Consider the following 19,852-nt stretch of genomic DNA (forward strand, 5'->3'; position numbering starts at 1 on the left):
TGGGTTCTAGAGTGTGAAGTGATTATCATTGCCATAGCAATACTGATGGTCATGTCCTCTGTTCAGCGTTCCACATTTATCTTTTGTTTGTTGTACACTGTTTTCATTCCTGACAAAGAGATGCTAGGAAGAAAAAAAAATGCCGTTATCCCTTGCGGTTTGACTTACGGAATTGACTTTCTTCTGCAGCACGGGGCGTCACAGGAGGATTTCATCCGAGGCAACCAGGAGAGAAATGTCAAAGATGTTATATTCGATATTGCTAGTCAGGCCCATGTACACCTGGAACACGTAAGCGCCTTTACATTTGTTATCATTATTAATAGAACGATTGTTCCTTGCAGGAAATCTGCCCTGTTCATTTATGTTGTTTGAAATGTTTTTTCCCTACTATAGTGATTCGTGAGTGTTATCATTTAATAGATCATTCTAAATATAAAACCGCGCTGATTTAGGTTTTTAAAAATGTACATAAATACATATGTAGGGGGTACTAATCTAAGTAGCTGTAAAGGTATTTCTCTAATGTCCTAGGGGATACTGGGATGGATTAGTACCATGGGGTATATATCGGGTCCATTGGAGCCTGGCACTTTAAGAAATGTTCAGTGTGTGCTGGCTCCTCCCCTCTATGCCCCTCCACCAGACTCAGTTTAGAAAAAATGTGCCCAAGGAGCCGGGTGCATTCCCTGGAGATCCAGAAAGTTCTATTTTAGTTTATTATTTTCAGGCAGCACTGGCTGGCACCAGTCTGCCTGTGTCATGGGGGGGTCCAAACCAACCTCCTATAGGTTTAATTGTTTGTATCCCCGTTGACAGTAGATTAGCTCCTAAGGTGCTGTTTCACGTGCGCACACGCCAGCAGCATGCTGCCACCCCTAACAGATGCCAAAAAAGACGCAGTGCGGTGAGTACTAACACCGGGGTCCCGGTTAGTGGGTACCTGGTGACAATGGCGGCATAAGGGCGCAGGGCACCAGGCTGCATTTCCTGCTGCGAACACCCACACTGGCGCTGAAGTAAAGGGGTTTTTAAACTCCATTTTACACTGTACATGTTTACAATAAAGCCGGAGAGCGGGACCAGTGGCTCAAAGGCACCATTTCCAGTTGCTGCTGACTTCCAGGCTGCATGCAAGCGCTGCTCCCCCACAGACCCTGATGAATCACCAATGGTACTGGTACTAATGGGGTTTTATAGAAAGGGGGGGAGCATATACTGTAGGTGGCTCTACCACATTCTGCCTTACTAAGGCTCTGAATTATACCCAGCATAGCACTGCTTTGACTGAGGTATTGTGTGCTGGTCTCCTTCCTCTCTGTGTCACTCCATTCAGGTGTCTGGGGTTTACTGTGTTATTTCACCGTCCTGTGTTTTTCACTGTATTGTATTATTTCTCTAAACTCTGTGTATTTCTGCTGAATCAGAATGTCTGGCAAAATGGCTGTGTGTCCCTCATGCAGCACAAAGTTTTGCCCTTCACTCGGGGGATCTCTCCTTTGTACACAGTGTTCTCTACCTTCACAGGGTAGTAGTGTTCAGGAGCCAGAGTGGTTAGAATCATTCAAAGGAATGATTACTAATATTAATACAGAGTTGGCTACTGCCAGACAAGAAAGGCAGACCCTTAAGAAATCCGTGGATGATTTTTTAAATCAGTGCTGCTGACCACAGGCAGGCTCCTCAGCACCCCTGATGGTCTCTCATAAACGCACACTCCCACATGTACTTCAGTCTGACATGCCGGATTTGGATGAAGGTGAGGTAGACAAGGAGGGGGACAATACTCTGTCTCAAGGTGTGGAGGCCCTAATTTATTCTATTCGAGAAGTCCTCAATATACCGGATAAGGAGACAGAACCTGAGTAAGAATTGTTTCTCTAGCATCTGTAAGGGATATTGGGGACAGATTAGTACGATGGGGTATAGATGGGTCCAAAGGAGCCAGTGCACTTTAAATTTCTTCTGCTGGGTGTGCTGGCTCCTCCCCTCTATGCCTCCTCAAACAGGTCCGTTTAGAAAAAAGTGCCCTCAGGAGAGGATGCACACACTGCAAGCTCCAGAGTTTTTCTTCAATATCTTTTAAAGTTTTATTTCTTTCGGTATGCTGTTTGGGCAACAGCATATCTGCACCGTGGGAGTTAGGGGGGAGACGGTCACCGGCCTCTTGAGGTGCAGAGCCGCTTCTCTGCTGTAGGACCACTGTCCTGAGAAGCTGTTTGTTCAGCGGGGCATGGCACCTTGGCTGTCGCAGCTGCAGCATGCCGCACAGCCCTAACGCTGCCTGAAGGTGATCATCGGTGGTGAGTACTTGCCGGGGTCCCCACTAGGGGGGTAGTCCCGGTTCACTGTGCGGCTGAAGCGCGGGTGAGGCGTACGGGTCCCTCCTGGGGGGGACCCGCTGTAGCCTCTCCGTGAGACTGGCTAAAATACATTGTACCAAACATTTATGTGAGGCTACAAGCATAGGGATACCTGGCCAGTATAAATATAAAACAGTAGCTCCGGCGCCATGGCGGGGGGCGGAGCTACATGAGAGCGGGCTAGGCGGCGTTTTGGCCCCTTCCTCTGCATAGCGGCAGCCTCAACAGCTCCTCCATAACAGTCCCTGGATCACTGGTACCGGGTGTAGAGGGGAAGAGCCGCTATAGTGTGCACAAGTAACATCCCTCTGAGGGATTTTTCATAATACAGTCTCGCTGTTGTTTACATATATAAAACGCTGACAGCCTCACTGGGGCTGTGCAGAGTTGGGTGCGCTGGTGTCCTCTCTCCTGTGTCTCCTCACATGCAATAGGACAGGCGTGCATTGTATTTCAGGCTGTGTTGTATGTGTATTGTACCTGTTTTTCTTATTTAATATGATAAAACAGAAGTTATGCAGTGTTTGTAATGCTAGATTCTCCCCTAGTTCATCTTGCTCAATATCATGTGAGCAGTGTCGTCAGTAATATCAGAATGCTGATAGAAATGTGGGGGAGAGTCCAGAGCCCTCCTGGTTGGGGGCTATCAAAACTATGATGTCGGATATGTCATCTCAGCTCACGGCAAATGCAAATAAAACTCAGGAACTGCAACAAGCAGTGGCAAGTCTAACTTCTAAAAATCCCCCCTGTCTGCTACAGGTGCACAAAAACGTGCTGTACCTGCACTCCTATCAGATACTGATGATGATATACAGGGTGATGGGGATGATGTGGACCACAGTGGGGACTCCACTCCTACCCAGGGTATTGAACCCCTCATATTGGCTATTCGGGATGTGTTAAAGCTCCCCCTGGAGGATGCTAATACTCAGCAGTCATTTTTCCTCCCACAAGACAAACTGACAATCACATTCCAAGGAATTGGATTACTTATTTAAAATAGCCTGGAAAAATCCAGATAAAAAATATCAGATGTCCAAACGGTTTCTGCATACATTCCCCTTTGCCCCTGAAGGCAGAAAATTCTGGGAAGAATCTCCAGCAGTGGATGTCCGTCACTCGCCTTTCTAAAAAGGCGGTACTTCCTGCTCCGGGCTCCTTTACAGTAAAGGACCCGGCAGATAGATTTTAGAGTGGCCTCAATTTTCCTATCTACACTGCTGCAGGTACAGCTCAAAGACCGGTCATTGCTGGTTGCTGGATGACACATGCAATTCATTCCTGGGCTTCTCAAATTCAGGAAGGTCTTTCGGGTTATATGACCTTAGTTACTACTGTAACTTTTCTAAAACACATTCAGGACACAGCAAGAGTCCTCTGTGACTCCCTTAAAGAGATTGGCAATATTAATGCTAGGACCTCTGCTATGCTTGCGTCAGTGGATTGCTGACTCCAAACGTAATGTGGAATCTCTTCCCTTTACAGGTGAATGGCTCTTTGGAGGTTGATTGGACGCATGGATCTCCAAAGCTACTGCTGGGAAATCCACGTTTCTCCCTTCAGGAGCTCCGCCTGCTAGACGTACCTACCCGGGACCATCTACTCGGTCCTTTCGGTCCTCTAGAATTCGATCTAGGGCCAGGGGGGCCTCCCACGCAGCTAGAGGCACCAGAGGTAAGCCTAAGAAACCAGCCAGTGCCGGATCTCAGGATCAGAACCAGTTCTGCTTCCGCAAAGACTTCAGCTTGACGGTGCCCACCCACCCCAAGGGGATCTCTGGGTGGGAGCTCGGTTACGTCACTACAGCCACATCTGGGACGGTTCCTGCCCAGATGCTTGGGTAAGGGACCTTCTCTCTTTGTTACATGCTGGAGTTCGACGGTGCTCCTCCCCAACGATTTTTCAAATAAAGCTTCCCAGCTTTGGAAAATAAGCGAGGTACGTTGCTATTGGCCATCAACAAGTTGGTCCAGTCCCAGGTCATTGTTCCAGTACCCCTACAACAACGAGGACGAGGTTACTACTCCAGTCTGTTCGTAGTACCAAAACCAGACGGATCTGTGAGACACTTTCTGAATCTGGAGTCCTTGAATTCTTACCTGAAGGTTTTCAAATTCAAGATGGAATGTTTTGAGAGCGGTTATCACAGGCCTGAAACAGGAATTCCTAGTGTCCCTGGATATCAAGGACGCTTACCTCCATATCCCAATTTGGCCTCCTCGTCAGGCCTATCTGCGGTTCGCCCTACTGAACGATCACTACCAGTTTCAGGTGTTACCCTTCGGCCTGTCTACAGATCCGAGGGTGTTCACGAAGGTGACGGCGGAAATTATGTTTCAGCTCAGGGTCCAGGGGGTCAACGTAATTCCATACCTGGACGATCCCCTGATAAAAGCGAGTTCCAGGGAGCTTCTATTGCTTCATATAGATCGCACTATCCAACTTCTGTCTCACCACGGGTGGATCCTCAACTTGCAGAAGTTCCACCTGGAACCGTCTCAGCGGCTCCTGTTTCTGGGGATGATACTGTAGCACAGAAAGTGTTCCTCCCAGAGGAAAAAGTGAAAACTCTTCAAGTAATGGTTCGCATGGTGCTCCGACCTGCTTGAGTCTCCATTCATCTTTGCCTAAAATTGTTGGGAAAGATGGTGGTCTTGTACGAGGCAATACAGTTCGGAAGACTTCATTCCAGACTGTTCCAATTGGACATCCTGAACAAGTGGTCTGGTTCCCATCTTCAGATGCATTGGATGATTCGGCTGTCACCCCAGGCCAGGATTTCGCTCCTGTGGTGGCTACAGTCTTCCAACCTGCTGGAAGGTCGACGCTTTGGGATTCAGGATTGGATCCTCCTTACGACGGATGCGAGTCTGAGAGGATGGGGAGCTGTCACCCAGGGGGTGCAGTTCCAGGGCAGGTGGTCTGCCCAAGAGGCTTTCCTTCCGATCAACATCCTGGAACTTCGGGCAATTTACAATGCTCTGATTCGGGCCTCCCCTCTACTCCGGGATCGGGCGATCCAGGTTCAGTTGGACAATGCTACGGCCGTGGCGTACATCAATCGACAAGGAGGGACAAAAAGCAGGGCCTGCATGTGAGAAGTGTCAAGAATACTCTTCTGGGCAGAAAGAAATGCAAGAGCACTCTCTGCAATCTTTATTCCGGGAGTGGACTACTGGGAAGCGGACTTCCTGAGTTGCCATGACCTCCACCCGGGGGAGTGGGGATTACACCCTCAGGTGTTTCAACAGATCGACAGGTGGGGAAGCCCAGAGATCGACTTGATGGCCTTTCGCCTCAACAAGAAGCTTCGCTGCTATTGCTCACGGACCAGGGACCCTCAGGCGAGTGCAGTGGGTGTGCTGACATCGCCTTGGCCTTGCCAGCTGGTCTACCTATTTCCTCTAATTCCGTTGATCCCAAGGATGCTCAAGCAGGTCAGGCATCAAAGAGTGAGAGCAATCTTGATTGCCCCGGATTGGCCCCGAAGAGCGTAGTACAAGGCTCTTCTGGACATGTCCGTAGAGAACCCTTGGCCTCTACCACTAAGAAGGGATCTTCTTCAACAAGGACCGTTCGTCTACCCGGACTTACAGCGGCTTCGTTTGATGGCATGGACGTTGAGCGGGACATCCTAGCTCACAAAGGGCTTTCCAAGAAGGTCATTGCCACTATGGTGCAAGACAGAAAACTTGTGACTTCAAAACACTATCATCATATCTGGCGGAGATATGTCTCCTGGTGCGAGGAACGCACATATCCCTCTGCAGAATTCCACTTGGGAAGGTTCCTACATGTCTTGCAGGCTGGAGTGGATAAAGGCTTACGTCTGGGATCCATTAAGATCCAGATTTCGTCTCTTTCCATCTTCCAGAAGAAGTTGGCTCTCTTGCCGGAAGTTCAGACCTTCATGCAAGGGGTGCTTCACATACAACCTCCATTTGGCACCTTGGGATCGGGATGTAGTGTTACGCTTTCTACAGTCCTCCTGGTTTGAACCTCTGACGACGGTAGAAGATAAGTACCTCACGTGGAAGAAAGTGATGTTACTGGCCCTGGCTTCTGCTAGGCGTGTCTCAGAATTGGGGGCCTTGTCGTGCAAAAGTCCGTACTTGGTCTTTTACGAGAACAGAGCAGAGCTCAGGACTAGACAACAGTTCCTGCCGTAGGTGGTCTCCGCGTTTCACTTGAATCAACCTATTGTGATTCCATCCAGTTCTGACACTTCTACTACTCCGGAGGCATTGGATGAGTGCGAACCTTGAAAGTCTATGTCAGGAGGACGGCTGGGATCAGAAAGACAGATTCCTGGTTCATGCTCTATGATGCGTGGATAAAGGGTTGCCCTGCTTCAAAGCAGTCCATTGCTCGTTGGATTAGGCTTACTATCCAACAGAACTCTGCGTCTGCAGCCTTACCTGTTCCACAGTCTCTGAAGGCCCACACTACCAGGTCGGTGGGCTCTTCCTGGGCTGCTGCCCGTGGAGTCTCGGCCCTCCAACTGTGCCGAGCTGCTACCTGGTCGGGGAAGAACACCTTTGTGAAGTTCTACAATTTGATACCCTGGCCATAGAGGATACCCAGTTTGGGCATGCGGTGCTGCAGATGTCTCCGCACGTTCCCGCCCGTTCTAGAAGCTTTGGGACATCCACATCATACTAATCTGTCCCCAATATCCCTTATGGATGCTAGAGAAAATAGGATTTTAAATACCTACTGGTAAATCCTTTTCTCGTAGTCCATAAGGGATATTGGGCGCTCGCCTCTGTGCGGTGACTTTCTGCAGGTTCTCTGTTAGGCGTTACCTGTTCACCTGTTGCTGGCCCGGTTATGTTTTAGTGTGCTGGTCTGTAAATCTCACCACACTTATTGTTATGTTCCTTCTCTCAAGTATGTCATTCTCCTTCAGGCGCTGTTTTACCTATAACTGACCTGTAGGAGGAGGCATAGAGGATGGAGCCAGCACACCCAGTTGAAGAAATTTAAAGCGCACTGGCTCCTTTGGAGCCGTCTATACCCCATCGTACTAGTCTGTCCCCAATATTCCTTATGGAGTACGAGAAAAGGATTTACCGGTAGGTATTTAAAATCCTATTTTTTTTTTACATAAAACCAAAATCTTCTGCCACTTTACCTGTCTCCAAGGAATTAAACTCACTCTTTAGAGAAGCTTGGGTCAATCCTGAGAAAACAATTCAAACCCCTAAATGGATGCTAAATTCTTTCCCTATCCCACCTGAGGATAGGAAGGTGTGGGAGAACCCTCCCCCCTGTGTGGATACCTCAGTGTCCAGGCTGTCACGTCAGATTGTGCTGCCCGTACCTGATGCTATCTCTCTCAAAGACCCTGCTGACCGTAAAATTTAGACTACACTCAAATCAATTTATGCCGCAATGGGCGTACCATTGCTTGCGGTTGGATTACAAGAGCCATGGTAAAATGGTCTGATAATATAGTAGAGGGGTTTGACACGCTACCTCAGGACGAGATCCTGACTTTACTGCATCGACTTCAACACTTCGCCCATGTGTGGGCGAAATCATGCCGGGACCTGTGAGTGAGGGACCTCATATCCCAGGGTTACCGGTTCGAATTTCAAGCACCCTCTCCTCTCAGATTCTTCAAGTCAAGTTTACCAGCTTCACCTGTACCTTGCAGGACACCATTCAAAAACTACTACAGACAAAGGTTATTGTTCCAGTACCTCCTCTGTTACACAACAGGGGATTTTATTCAAGTCTGTTTGTGGTACCGAAACCGGACGGTTCGGTGTGGCTTATCTTGAACCTCAAATCTCTGAACCCGTATCTTCGGGTGTTTAAGTTCAAGATGGAGTCTCTAAGGGCGGTGGTCTCTTGTCTGGAAGAAGGGGAATTCCTGGTATCCCTGGATATTAAGGATGCCTATCTACACATCACGATATGGCCCCCTCATCAGGCTCATCTCAGATTCGCTGCTCTGGACCACCATTTTGAGTTTCAGGCCTTACCCTTTGGTCTCTCCATAGCCCAAAGGGTATTCACAAAAGTCATGGCGGAGATGATGATGCAACTCCGCATGATGGGAGTCATCATAGTTCTCTACTTGGACGATCTCCTGATAAAGGCGGTGTCCAGGAAGAGTCTGCTGAACAGCATCAACTTGGCTACTCGTCTTCTTACGGATCATGGTCGGCTCCTAAATTTATAGAAATCTCACCTGGAACCATCACAAAGGATTCAGTCCCTGGGAATGATACTGGACACGGGGTGTCAGAAGGTGTTCTTCCCCATTGACAAGGCATTGACAATCCAGGCTATGGTCCGCTCGGTGTTCAGACCCCGCAGGGTCTCTGTTCACCTTTGCATTTGCCTACTGGGAAAGATTATGGCCTCCTACGAGGCAATCCAGTACAGCAGGTTCCATGCCCATCCGTTCCAGCTGGATCTACTAGACAAGTGGTCAGGGTCTCACCTGCACATGCACCAGAGTATATCTCTGTTGCCAAGAGCACGGATCTCCCTGTTATGGTGGCTACAAGTCTCTCACCTTGTGGAGGGCCGAAGTTTCAGTACCCAGTCTTGGCCTCTGCTGACAATGGATGCCAGCCTCCGGGGCTGGGGGGCAGTGACCCAAGGGGCTCCGTTCCAGGGAAAGTGGTTGAGTCAGGAATCTTCGCTCCCGATGAATGTTCTGAATTTACAATGCTCTTCTGCAGGCCTCCTATCTTCCACAAAATCAGGCCATACAAGTACAGTCGGACGACGCCACGTCGGTGGCATACATAAACCAACAGGGAGGAACAAGAAGCAGGGCCGCAATGCAAGAGGTGTCACGGATACTCCTCTGGGTGGAAGCTAACGCAAGGGCGATCTCAGCCATATTCATCCCAGGCGTGGACAACTGGGAAGCGGACTTCCTCAGCAGGCACGACCTCTATCTGGGGGAATGGGGCCTTCCCCTTCAGGTGTTTCAGCAACTGGTTCACCGGTGGGGTTGTCCACAGATGGACCTGATGGCTTCTCGTCTCTACAAGAATCTGCGTCGTTACTGTTTGAGGACGAGGGATCCTCAGGCTGCAGCTGTGGACGCTCTGACATCACCATGGATTTACCAGTTCGTATACCCGTTTCCTCCAAACCCGCTCATTCCCAGAGTTCTAAAGAGACTCAAAAGGGAAAGAGTTCAGGCAGTTGCCCCGGATTGGCCTCGACGGGCCTGCTATGCGGACCTCCTGACCATGTCTCTAGAGGAGCCCTGGCCTCTACCGCTTCTCAAGGATCTGCTTCAACAATGCCCATTCGTCTATCCAGACTTACTGCGGCTTCGTTTGATAGGATCTGGTCTCTAGCTCGACACTATCTAGGTCGACCACTATTGGTCGACAGGGTGAGTTTTTCACGATTTTTCTTTTTTTGAACCTTTTCATACTTAACTAACCACGCGGACTATGATTGGAACGGTAATCTGTGCCGAGCGAGGTGCATTAATTGGGTTTCCCGGTCACTCTACGAAGAAAACGACACAAAAAAAACATTAAAAACTCATGTCGATCTTTTGACCTGTCGACCTAAAGACCCTGTTGACCTAAAGACCCTGTCGACCTTCCATACCACACCCTCGTTTGACGGCTTGGAGGTTGAAAGAGAAATTCTAGCCAGGAATGGGCTTCCCTCCAGAGTTTTCACGACGAAGGTCAAAGCCCGGAAGGTGGTCACGTCTAAGCATTACTGCCGAATCTGGAAGAAATATGTTTCGTGATGTGAGGGTAGAAAATATTCTACAGTGGATTTTCAACTTGGCAGTTTTCTGCTCTTTCTGCAAGCAGGCGTGGATATGGGCCTAAGGTTGGCTCCCTTAAGGTTCAGATTTCAGCCCTCTCCATATTCTTCCAGAAGCAATTGGCTGTAATTTCGGAAGTGCAGACATTCCTGAAGGGTGTCCTTCGCATTCAACCACCCTTTGGGGGTAATTCAGACCTGATCGTAGCAGCAAATTTGTTAGCAGTTGGGCAATACCATGTGCACTGCAGGGGGGCAGATATAACATTTGCAGAGTTAGATTTGGGTGGGTTATTTTGTTTCTGTGCAGAGTAAATACTGCCTGCTTTATTTTTACACTGCAATTTAGATTTCAGTTTGAACACACCCCACCCAAATCTAACTCTGCACATGTTATATCTGTCCCCCCTGCAGTGCACATGGTTTTGCCCAACTGCCAATAAATTTGTTGCTACGATCAAGTCTGAATTACCCCCTTTGTCCCTCCCACGGCTCCGTGGGATCTCAATGTGGTCTTGACTTTTCTCCAATCGGACTGGTTTGAACCCTTACACAGGGTGGAATTGAAATATTTTACTTGGAATGTTATTGGCTTTGGCCTCTGCGAGGCGCGTGTCAAAGTTGGGGGCCTTATCCTGTAAGAGCCCTTATTTGATTTTTCACGAGGATAGAGCGGAGCTCAGGACTCGCCCACAGTTTTTGCCAAAAGTGGTATTGGCTTTTCACATTAATCAACAGATAGTGGTTTGACGTGGTTCGGGCTTTGAGGATTTGCGTCAAGAGGACAGCTCGTCACAGGAATTTTGTCTCGCTTTTTGTCCTTTATGAAGCTACCAAAATTGGATGTCCTGCTTCTAAGCAGTCCATTGCTCGATGGCTCAGATTGACCATTCAACATGCCTACTCTTCTGCAGCATTGCCACTGCCGGGTTCTATTCAGGCCCACTCCACTAGGTCGGTGAGTTCTTCCTGGTCGGCTGCCTGTGGTGTCTCGGCCTTTCAGTTGTGCCGAGCGGCTACTTGGGTTTGAACACGTTCGTAAAGTTCTATAAGTTCGATAACTTGGCCGGTGAAGACCTTCACTCTGCCACCCGTTCTGGGAGCTTTGGGACTTCCCCATGGTACTAATCCATCCCAGTATCCCCTAGGACGCTAGAGAAATTAGGATAGTCCCCTCGTAGTCCCCTCGTAGTCCGTAGGGGATACTGGACGCCCGCCTCAGTGCTTCGTGTTTCCTGCTTACCTGGTTGTAAGTTCTTGGTTGGGTCTGCTGTTGCTGTCCATATTACGGTTTCAGTTAGCATTGCTATCCTTTTGGTTTGGTTAGCGTGGCTATCCTTTGTTCTGCTTAGCGCGGCTATCCTTTCCTGTTGTGTGTTGGTTCGTTACCTCACCGCTGCTGTTATATGTTTTCCTTCTCTCAAAGTATATCCGTCTCCTCAGGCACAGTTTTCCTAGACTGAGTCTGGTGAATGGGCATAGAGGAGAGGAGCCATCACACGCTGAACATTTCTTAAAAGTGCCAGGCTCCAATGGACCCGATCTATACTCCATGGTACTAATCCATCCCAGTATCCCCTACGGACTACGAGCAAAGGAATTACCGGTAGGTATTAAATTCCTATTTTTACCGTTGCTGACACTTTTTTTCTATGTTTATTAAGAATAATAAAAATAGTAGTAAATCTAGCTGAGATTTGTTGCACCATGGGGAATTTACTTTGCATTAAGCTCTAAATCCTCCCTGTATTGTCATTACATGAACTCAACTTGCATTATAAACACACACATAAAGTCGGTTTGTAACTAAAATCCAATGCTGCGAGGGCAATGGAATAATCTCTTATGACCTCCCACAGGTACGTAAATAACATGCAGTATGTACTGGGGTAAAATGATGGTGAAGTCTCTTGTACGTACTTATAAATCTCTTTATTAGACTAGCATAGACATTAGAAGTGCCCAACACACCCGTGACTGCCGGAACATACAGGCATGTAGGTAACATTTGTACAATGTGTGACAATATTTCTGGCTATACTGCAACTATTTCCAGACCTGTGGGAAAGTGACATTATCAACTTCTGTGTTTTACAATCTGCCGACCGCACTAAACGTGGGTACACACTAGACAATTCGCTCCGTGAGCGATATCTTCTAGTGTTTCTCCTTGACTCCCAGGCAGCTGATATAGTGCGTACACACCTGACGATATCGGTAACGATATAGTACAGTGACGTCATGCCAAGGCCGGCCGTACATGCAGTTGTGGACGATATGTCCTAATTGTGCTGCATGCACAGGCGACAGGGGAGGGGCGATAATGACCCGCGGGAGCGCGCATCATCCATCGGTCGTGTATATTTATACACACACACACACACACACATACACACACACACATACACACACACACACACACACACACACACACACACACACATATATGTATGTGTGTGTGTGAAACAACAATATTCAATCCCTGCGCTGCATGTCCGTGTTTTCCAGAGTCTCTTTGAAACAATTGTCCCAGTGCTGCTCAATCCAGCTCCCAGCCAGGGAGCAAACGGTATTGGTGCTAAAACAAATCAGGAGCGCGCACTGGTAAATGTAAAATCATTCACTTTATATAGAAAAAAAGCAATATCCACATACATTGCAGTTAAAACTTCCAAGCTCAGTAACATTCACAAGACCGTCAGCGTTGTGCTCAGTCGAGCTGGAACTCTGTCGCCGGCTCCGGACCCGGCGGGTGACGTCACAACGTCCACAGCAAGTAGCCACGCCCAACGCGTTTCGACCAATCACAGTCTTCGTCAAAGTCCCCTGACGAAGACTGGTCGAAACGCGTTGGGCGTGGCTACTTGCTGTGGACGTTGTGACGTCACCCGCCGGGTCCGGAGCCGGCGAGAGAGTTCCAGCTCGACTGAGCACAACGCTGACTGTCTTGTGAATGTTACTGAGCTTGGAAGTTTTAACTGCAATGTATGTGGATATTGCTTTTTTTCTATATAAAGTGAATGATTTTACATTTACCAGTGCGCTCTCCTGATTTGTTTTAGTGTGTGTGTATGTGTATATATATATATATATATATATATATATATATATATATATATATATATATATATATATATATATATATATATATATATATATATATATATATACAGGTTGAGTATCCCATATCCAAATATTCCGAAATACGGAATATTCCGAAATACGGACTTTTTTGAGTGAGAGTGAGATAGTGAAACCTTTGTTTTTTGATGGCTCAATGTACACAACCTTTGTTTAATACACAAAGTTATTAAAAATATTGTATTAAATGACCTTTAGGCTGTGTGTATAAGGTGTATATGAAACATAAATGAATTGTGTGAATGTAGACACACTTTGTATAATGCACAAAGTTATAAAAAATATTGGCTAAAATGACCTTCAGGCTGTGTATATAAGGTGTATATGAAACATAAATGCATTCTGTGCTTAGATTTAGGTCCCATCGCCATGATATCTCAATATGGTATGCAATTATTCCAAAATACGGAAAAATCCGATATCCAAAATACCTCTAGTCCCAAGCATTTTGGATAAGGGATACTCAACCTGTATGTGTGTGTGTGTGTGTATATATATATATATATATATATATATATATATATATATATATATAATTAGTCTAATTTGTCCATCCATATACCAAGCAGATTGATTGATATATGTGTCCATTTTTAGAATTGTAGATCATTTTTAAAAAAGCAAAAAGAAACTTGAAATAGCAGCATAAAGTGAAAACCATTTGGAACCATTCATCCAAATAAGTGAGAAGCGCCATCACATGGGGTGTGATCAGTAATACCACATTAAGTGAGGGGGAGCAGGGTGTGGAGGTAAGAAAGGGAAAGGATATAAGAGGGGGAAGGGCAGAGAGTGGTCTCAGACTGGCTAGACATGCAAACGCTAAATATAAAGGTATGAAATATTGTTATAGCTCGGCAGCTAGAGAAAATTGAGGCTCTGGGGCCAAAATGTAATAACGCTGAGTATATGGGCGTACCGATATTCCAGGGAGGGCAAGGGAATATATTTTGTGCAGAATAAGAATTGTTCATTCATCTCCTTGGAGCTCACTGCTGTTCTGGATTTTAGTTTTAAGATGGAAAGATCAAAGGTGTAACATTGAGCCATGACACCCTAACTCTCCTTCCTCCCCGATGCTGAAGTGCGCATGGGGAGGAGTCAGGGCCGTCATGTGGGAGAAAAAAAAACCCCATCAGGGGCAGTGTTGTACTGGGGCATGAATGGTTTGCTGGGGAAATGCAACAGTAGGGGCGCATGAAGCAATGCCGACGAAGGGGAGAGGGCAGCTGACTTGATAGTACATATAAGTACTCAGGGCGGGCAGTATTTAGGCAACTGTAGTGCACCTACCACAAGAGACTTCACATTTGTGGGCCAATCACATAGTGCAGAGCAGTGGCCATACTCTTAAGATGTTTCCAGGTACCATAATTATAATGAAACATCCCGTGTTTTCTGTGGCCAGCTGTATACTAATGTAACCTATAGATCCAACCATTTTGTATTTGCAAGTTCCAGTTTGCCCTCTTGCTTGACCTGCTGTGCTTTGTAGTTCCACAACAAATGAAAGTAAAAGCAAAGTGTTATCTACTGAAGACCACCTACCTTGCAGCTGGTATTCTGGCCAGGCTGCTCCACCTCTGTAGCCTGTGTAGATCAGTGAAGAGCAGAGTCTATCCACACGCGAAGCTTGCACTGCTATACAAAGTCAATATGTAACACAAGTCTGATTTCAGACTCTCTCAGTGCATATTGCTCAGGAATAGGTACTTGCAGTATATATCATGGACAGCCTCTGTATGGAGATGAGTAACATTTTGTTCTCACCGCTAATCTCGGTCCAATACAGGTGGCCCTATGTCAATGAGTGCCTCCACCAATCGCAGGCGCCCAGAGCACTTGCTCCGCCCCACCTACAATATGCAAATTTTATCACCAGTACACACAACAAGCTTAAAGCATACAGTGCCAAACTAATATATAGGGGGGTATCCAATTTTCTGAGGTAATGGATTCGCCGGGAGCTATCCAATTCGATGCCGGCCCTTATTCCCCAATGCCGGCCCTTTTTCCCCAATGCCGGCATGTATTTGGGATTACGAGAGTCACGCAAAGCATAATCCACGATAAATGCCATGAAAACTCATAGGTAGGTACGCTGCTTTTCGTGGGATCTATGTATATGTGCACGAAAAATGGAGGGGGGGGTTTGTGTGAGTTAATTGGATAGGGGTGATGAAAGAAAAAATTGCAAAATAAAAACGTTTTTCGCACCTGCTGCACTGTCGCAGGTAATTGAAGTATTGGTTATTTTTCTTTGTTTACATAAAATAGGTTCAGTATACTGTATAGGCTGTACTTGTGGAACTTGTCTTTATTCACTACTGTCTGCCTTGTTGCTGTATCCTCAGAGTGCAGTGCATGCAGTTAAATCACAGATCTTGCACTGCAGCCTTGCATAGTACATCCATAGCTAGTTTTATAATGAAAATCACAATGTGGTGGTTTGTTTTTCTTTGACATACTCATTAGGGATCATGGCTGTGTTTATACGGAATACAGTAAAACATGTTCAAGGTTGCTGCAAAATTCTCCATGAATGATATTCAGTGACTCATTCAGCCTTCGTACAATAATAAAGATTAATTGTTGCTTAGTGATGTAATTCTGTGAGAGCACCTTCCCCTGAGCCTGCTGCATTTCATACATGAGAACCTCCTCTTCAGTTGTTACTGTACTCAAACTTTATAACGCAGCTGGGTTTAATATTCCTGTTTGTCTTACTGCAAAGCAAATCTGCAACACTTTTATAATTATTATCCTTTATTTATATGGCGCCACAAGGGATCCGCAGCGACCAATTACAGGGTGCATAAATGAAAAATCAAAACAGGACAATAGTGACTTACAGTTGAAGACAATATAGGACAAGTACAGGGTAAATAAACATAGCTGCATCAGCAGATGACACTGACATAAGTATCACGGTGGCAGAAACCGTGGGATTAGGTATACCTCTCAACTGTCCCGATTTTCGCGGGACAGTTCAGTTTTTTTGGGACTGTCCCGCTGTCCCACCCGCAGGTCGCAGTGTCCCGCGGTGGGGGGGGGGCAGTTGGGAGGCTCCTGTCATCGCTGCCCTGCTTAGCAGAGCAGCAGTGAATAGACGCTGTGCACATGCGGGCAGTCTATTTACAGGTGAAAGAGGGAGAGGGGCTTGCCAGCAGCTCCCAGAGCGCTGGCCATTTCCCCCCTCAGTGACTGTAAAAGAGGGCGTGAATCACATGACCACGCCCCTTTTGGATAGGCCACACCCCTTTCAGGCACGCGCGCCATTGTCTCTCTAAATTCATCTCAAAAGATGGGCGGTATGGATTAGGTGCCGTCGAGGATGTTTAAGTAAGAGAAGGATAAGCAAATGAGGGAAGAGGGCCCTGCTCATGAGAGCTTACATTCTTAAGGCATTCTAAAACACTATCAGTTGTTATGTACCTACTCTGTTAAAGAAGCAGCTTCGTCCTATCATGTCAATGTGTTGCAGAGGAGTGAAAGAACATGAAGCAGTTATTTCTTTTTCATCCACTAGGGGTCACTGGAGTACTCCTTTTTAAAAAAAAAAAATCAACCATTTTTATTTGTTTTTGTTTTTTCAAAAATACAACAACATAAAGGACCTTCATGAACAGGAATACACGACTGATAAAAGACTTGTACAATCTAAAAAAGGCAGTATATAGCTATGTCAGGAATAATTGAAAAACAGCAGATGTATAAACTTATATCCTGACAGTAGTTATGACAAGAAAAAATAGTCTTGAGCCAAATCGATAACTTGTATAGGCCATACATGTGTCAGACATCAGTTATAATAAGAAAATGCTTACACAGTGGTCTAACAGTCGACATAACCAGAAATAATATAAATACCCATAAAAGGTCAGAGAAGGGGAGAAACGAGGAGGGGGGAGGGGAAGACATGAGGGGAAAGACAAGACAAAGACAAGTATAACTTCAACAGGAATGAGTAGCAGCTAGAGATATCCAGGAAATCAACTGGCTAGAGACCGTACATGAGCATACTAAGCGGCATCAGGAAGAGAGTAAGCTCGGTATACTTGTAAAATCAGACATAGTACAAAACATAACATAATAAATTGTATTGTCATGGCTCAAAGAGCAACAGTAAACTCTGGAGAGAGAGTAAGAAATAGGCACAGGTAATTTAAGAAGCACCATCAAGTTGTCTGTACAGGCACCATCTAGTGGTCTCAAAAAGTTTATAAATATACTCTTGTACTGCAGGGTCCAGAGTATCGATATACCTTTCCCATTTTTTGGCAAACCGTCTAACCCCTGATTCTATATCAGTAAGAGAGGAACGTCTCTCGAAGTAGAGAATCACAAGGGTCATATGTTTAACCGCCATTAGTAAACGGTTTGATCCAATGATTAAGGATTTGTTTCTTCGCTATTGTCAGAATAACTGACAACACCGGAACAATATTCCTTTCCTCTGGCCCTAAGGGCCATTCTCTAAAATCGAGAAATAAACGTGCCATCGGATTTTTAACTAGCTGGAGTTGAAAGGTACAGTTAAGATAATCAACCATATTGTGCCAAAATCGAGATATTTTCCGACAGGACCATAAGTTGTGATACAAAGTGGTGCTACTCACTGCACATTTGATGCAACAGTCATCATCATCTGGGACCACGTGCGCTCTCTGGTTGGGTGCTATATGTGCTCTTTGGAGGGTGTTTTTAGATGAACCTCTTGTAAATAGGCTGAGTACAGAAATCTGAAGGCGGGCATAATATTATCCAACAGCTCAGCACTAGATCCCATATTGGGAATATCTCTGGACCAAGAAGACAACGCCGTCTCCAAGAGCCAGTCTCTATAAGAGACCCTAAAAGTGTACCTGAAGTAACTAAGACGGTAAGGGCAATCTTTGGTGAGTACCATTAATGTACGTAGCGGATCCGTGGTGGCCTCAGAGGGCATAGAGGAGGGTTGGGACTGAGCAAAATGTCTCACTTGTAAATACATAAAGAATTCCCGATGGGAAATACAATATTTTAACTGGAGATCCGAAAAAGGCAACAAAGAAGTACCCCCTGGGTCATAGATATCTCTGATAGCAGCAATCCCCTTCTCTCTCCAACTCTGGAAATGTGCATTATCAAGGCCAGGGAGGAAGCAGGGGTTGCCCCAAAATGTAGTGTGAGGAGAAGCGTCAGGTCGTCTACCAGCTTTAATATGGGTAGTCTGCCATGCTTGATAAGTGTGCCAAAATAAGACATTATGTTTAATCTCAGATGGAAGTTGGGGATTAGGTGTGTGAAGAAGTGCTGCAGGGGAGAAGGGATGAAAGATAGCAAGTTCAAGTGACAAGTTTATAAATACTGACCTGTCCAGGAGCCAATCCGTAATATAACGGTACATCGCGGCCCTACTAAATATAACAGGGTCTGGGATTTCCAAACCGCCTTCCTCACGCAATAATTGTAACCTAGCATAGGGGACTCTCTGCCTTTTACCCGGCCACAAAAATTTAGTGAAGCGCTGTCGAAGAAAAAGTACATCTTTACCAAGGAGGGCAATGGGGAGCATAAGGAGGAAATAAAAGATCTTGGGAAAGACTACACTTTTAATGACTTCTGCTCGACCCATTAGTGACAAGGGCAGTGATGTCCAATCCGTAAGAATTTTAGCTACCTTCGATAATATAGTACCCAAATTAGCCGTATACAAATCTGCAAGGGAAGTGGGGATATAAACACCTAGATATCGAAGGCTATTCTGGACTATCGGAAATCGGGACAAGACAGGGTGTGAAGAGAAAAGGGAGGAATCACCTGAAAGAAGAAGAAGCTCGGATTTAGAGATCTTAATTTTGTACACCGCAAATGAGCCAAATATCTCAATTAAAGAGACAATTTTGGGGATAGAGGTGAGAGGCCGCAAAATAAAGCGGAGCATATCGTCCGCGTATAGCGACAATTTGACTGTGGTATCCTTAATCCGAATACCTGTAAACCTGGTAGAATTTCTCAGTGATACAGCAAGGGGTTCCAGGGCTAAAGCAGAGAGCAAAGGCGATAAGGGGCAACCCTGCCGTTTGCCACTCTGAATAAGAAAAGGGGGAGAAAGGACACCATTCCCTAAAACTTGAGTAGACGGGGACTCGTATAAACGGGAAATTAATGAGACAAAGTCGTCAGGGGCACCAAACCGCCGTAGTGTTTCATACAGGTGGTCCCATGTGACCAGGGATAACAGGACGTTGGTGTCCGTGTCCCCGGAGGACTGAAGGCCCTGTATAACAGCCAAAACCTTCCGTATATTACTAACGGATTGTCTACCCCATACAAATCCGGTCTGATCAGTATGGACTATGTCTGGAATGACAAATTTGAGCCTGTCAAAGAGGATTTTAGTGAACAATTTATAATCAGTGTTCAAGAGGGAAATTGGACGGTAAGAGCTAGGAAGTTCAGGGTCCCGTCCAGGTTTCGTGATGACTTTTTTTATAACTGCAGAGTTAAAATATTGTCTACTATGTCCATTCTGGCTCGCCGGATTCTGTGGTTGCAGTCCTGGTCTGTGGATCTGGACTCTAAAAAGACCTTGGAGGTGA

General features: G+C 46.2%; 1 protein-coding gene across 2 annotated transcripts in view; it reads left to right on the forward strand.

The window, feature by feature from the left end:
• NDUFAF6 (NADH:ubiquinone oxidoreductase complex assembly factor 6) overlaps positions 1-19,852 on the forward strand; it is a 253,561-nt gene that overhangs the window by 182,376 nt on the left and 51,333 nt on the right. For both annotated transcript variants that reach the window (XM_063924135.1, XM_063924136.1), the window contains one exon: positions 190-291. In XM_063924135.1, coding sequence (XP_063780205.1) covers positions 190-291 — 102 coding nt within the window. The remainder of the gene's footprint in view (positions 1-189; positions 292-19,852) is intronic.

The sequence above is a fragment of the Pseudophryne corroboree genome, chromosome 5, assembly GCF_028390025.1.
Source record: "Pseudophryne corroboree isolate aPseCor3 chromosome 5, aPseCor3.hap2, whole genome shotgun sequence".
In the NCBI taxonomy this organism is placed as follows: domain Eukaryota; kingdom Metazoa; phylum Chordata; class Amphibia; order Anura; family Myobatrachidae; genus Pseudophryne; species Pseudophryne corroboree.